Source organism: Nicotiana sylvestris, chromosome 11, assembly GCF_000393655.2.
Source record: "Nicotiana sylvestris chromosome 11, ASM39365v2, whole genome shotgun sequence".
NCBI lineage: Eukaryota > Viridiplantae > Streptophyta > Magnoliopsida > Solanales > Solanaceae > Nicotiana > Nicotiana sylvestris.
The window spans coordinates 32396194-32399072 of NC_091067.1; the positions used below are offsets into that span (position 1 = coordinate 32396194).

Genomic DNA, 2879 nt, shown 5'->3' on the forward strand with positions numbered 1-2879 from the left:
ACTTGAGACAAAGAAGATGGCTTGAATTGCTGAAGGACTATGATGTGGATATTTTGTACCATCCGGGCAAAGCGAATATGGTAGCTGATGTATTGAGTCGCAAATCCATGGGCAGCTTGAAGCATGTAGAAGTTGGGAAATTAGAAATGACTAAAGAGATATATCAATTGGCTAACCTGAGTGTACGGCTACATGATACAGGTGACTAGGGTGTAGTAGTCCAAAATATTGCGGGGTCATCACTGGTAGCTGAGGTAGAAATGCGTCAATTTGAGGATCCGGAGTTAGTCAAAATTAAAGAGAGTATCCCTTTTCAGAAGAAGCAGTTGTTCGAGCAATCTGATGATGGAATTCTAAAATATAAAGGCCGATGGTGTGTACCTAATGTTGGGGAGCTTCGTAAGCAAATTATGACAGAGATGCACCAGTCTCGGTACTCAGTTCATCCTGGTTCAACCAAAATGTATCATGATCTTCGTCAGCTATACTGGTGGAGCGGCATGAAGAAAGATATAGCCACATTTGTGGCTCAGTGTCCCAACTGCCAGCAGGTTAAAGCTGAACACTAGAAACCTGGAGGGCTACTTCAAAATATTGAGATTCCAGCTTGGAAATGGGAATCGATTAATATGGATTTCATTACAGGATTGCCCAATTCTCGCCATAAGTTCAATTCTATTTGGGTCATTGTGGATAGGCTGACGAAATCAGCTCACTTTCTCCCAGTTAGGACCACCTATTCAGCTGAAGACTATGCGAGCCTGTATATCAAGGAAATAGTTCGGCTACATGGAGTTCCGTTTTCTATTATATCTGACAGAGGTGCCCAATTTACAGCTAATTTCTGGAGGTCTTTTCAAGAAGGTTTGGGTACTCTTGTTAACCTTAGTACAATATTTCATCCGCAGACCGACGGACAAGCCGAACGCACTATTCAGACACTCGAAGATATGTTGCGAGCTTGTGTCTTAGACTTCAAGGGAAGTTGGGAAGATCATTTACCACTTATTGAGTTTGCCTACAATAACAGTTATCACGCCGGTATTCAGATGGCACCTTATGAGGCACTATATGGGAGGAAATGCAGATCTCCTATTGGCTGGTTCGATGTTGGCGAGACAAAGTTGCTAGGACCTGAATTGGTATAGCAAGCTATAGAAAAGGTAAAGTTGATATAGGAAAGGTTGCGTACAGCTCAAAGTCGACAGGAATCATATTCAGATAACCGACGTCGAGACTTGGAATTTTCTGTAGGAGACTGGGTATTCTTGAAAGTGTCGCCTATGAAGGGTGTAATGAGATTTGGTAAGAAAGGAAAACTCAGCCCTAGATATGTTGGGCCATATCAGATTGTTCAGAGAATTGGGCGAGTAGCCTACAAACTTGACCTGCCACCAGAATTAGAAGCAATCCATCCGGTATTTCACATTTCCATGCTTCGGAAATTCTTAGGTGATCCTTCTTGCATCAGCCCTATCGAGGATATTGAAGTTTCCGAGAACTTGTCATATGAAGAAATACCTATTGCCATTCTTGACCGTCAAATCCGTAAGCTACAGACTAAAGAGGTAGCCTCAGTAAAAGTACTTTGGAGGAGCAATAATGTAGAGGAAATGACATGGGAGGTCGAGGAGGACATGAAGTCCAGATACCCTCATTTATTTGAGTCTTCAGGTGATATGCCTGAGACAAACATGGCAGGTGTTGCACATATATCAACCAGTGACAGTTAAGGTAATTAAGTTATGGCTAACCTTCTTATTATCATTATTGTATAAGTAAATGGTCGGGTGAGGCCAAGTTGATGTTATTATTATGATGTGTAGCCTTGTGTGGCCTTAGATATGTATGTTTGGGCTGATGACAGGTTTTGGATATTCATATTTATAGGGGAAACTCTGGCGAAATTTTTTTAAAAAAAAAAATTTAGAAGTTAGGTTAACCGTAAACATTCGAGGACGAATGTTCTTAAGGAGGGGGGAATGTTACACCCTATGTATTCGGCGTTATCATGTTGTAAATGGGATAATTCGATAGGAAGATAATTTCTATGAGATATTTAAATGATGCGATAGTTATACGTTAAGATTGGAAGTCATTTGAGTTGTGATTAAAAATTCGAAAAGATCGCGCGCAAGTTACGAGTTTAAATTTCACTGGAATTTGGATAAAATGTTGATGACCTTTTCTCTCAATATACTGCGAGTTTTGGTGTTTTCTACCTACCGAATCGAAGGTATATGAGTCTAGTTTCCAACGGAACAAACCGTTCGTTAATACGACTTCGGAGTAGAGAGATATTAACATTTTTGTACAGGAGTGCACATTATTACGGGAACAGTGTGCCTAGTCGGGTTTAGTCAAAATTTCTTTATTTAAGTCAATTTTTAAAACAGAACCCCTGCGTTTTATCCTCTCCAAAACAGAACCAAAAACCTAGGGATTTCCTCTCAAACTTCTCCCATCCATCTAGCCAAGCATAACAACAATTTAGTCATCCTCAAGATGGAGAACACCATGGTAGCTTCGGAATCGTGAATTCTTCGGTGTTTCACTTTTCATAGCAAGACTCCGCCTTGAAGTAATTTCGAATTTTGAGTAATTTTGGTCACATAAAGTATGATTTAACTTCCTCTTTGATCTTTGTAAACTTCTACCAGAAGAATTCTTAAGAAATAGTTGAAACCTCTATAGAAATATTCTTGATTTTTTTTAGAAACCTCTCTTAATATGGCTTGATTGTTGGGGCTGTTCTATATGGTTTTATTGTGTTGTTTGGATCTGTGAAGACATGGATGGAATTCTGTTTATGAGGAGATGTAGTAAAGTAATATTTGGTGGTGTGTTGGGGGAAAATTAATCTACAAAAGAGTCTACAA

At 39.6% G+C, this 2879-nt stretch overlaps 1 protein-coding gene across 1 annotated transcript; it reads left to right on the plus strand.

The window, feature by feature from the left end:
• Positions 1 to 1283: 1283 nt before the first annotated feature.
• On the plus strand, positions 1284 to 1733 carry LOC138880902 (uncharacterized). The gene has a single exon (XM_070161085.1). The coding sequence runs from the start codon at positions 1284 to 1286 to the stop codon at positions 1731 to 1733; it is 450 nt and encodes a 149-aa protein (XP_070017186.1).
• The last annotated feature ends 1146 nt before the right edge of the window (positions 1734 to 2879 follow it).

What these genes read in the sequence shown, in the direction of transcription:
- LOC138880902 (XM_070161085.1), top strand. Translation starts at nt 1,284, where the DNA reads ATGAAGGGTGTAATGAGATTTGGTAAGAAAGGAAAACTCAGCCCTAGA.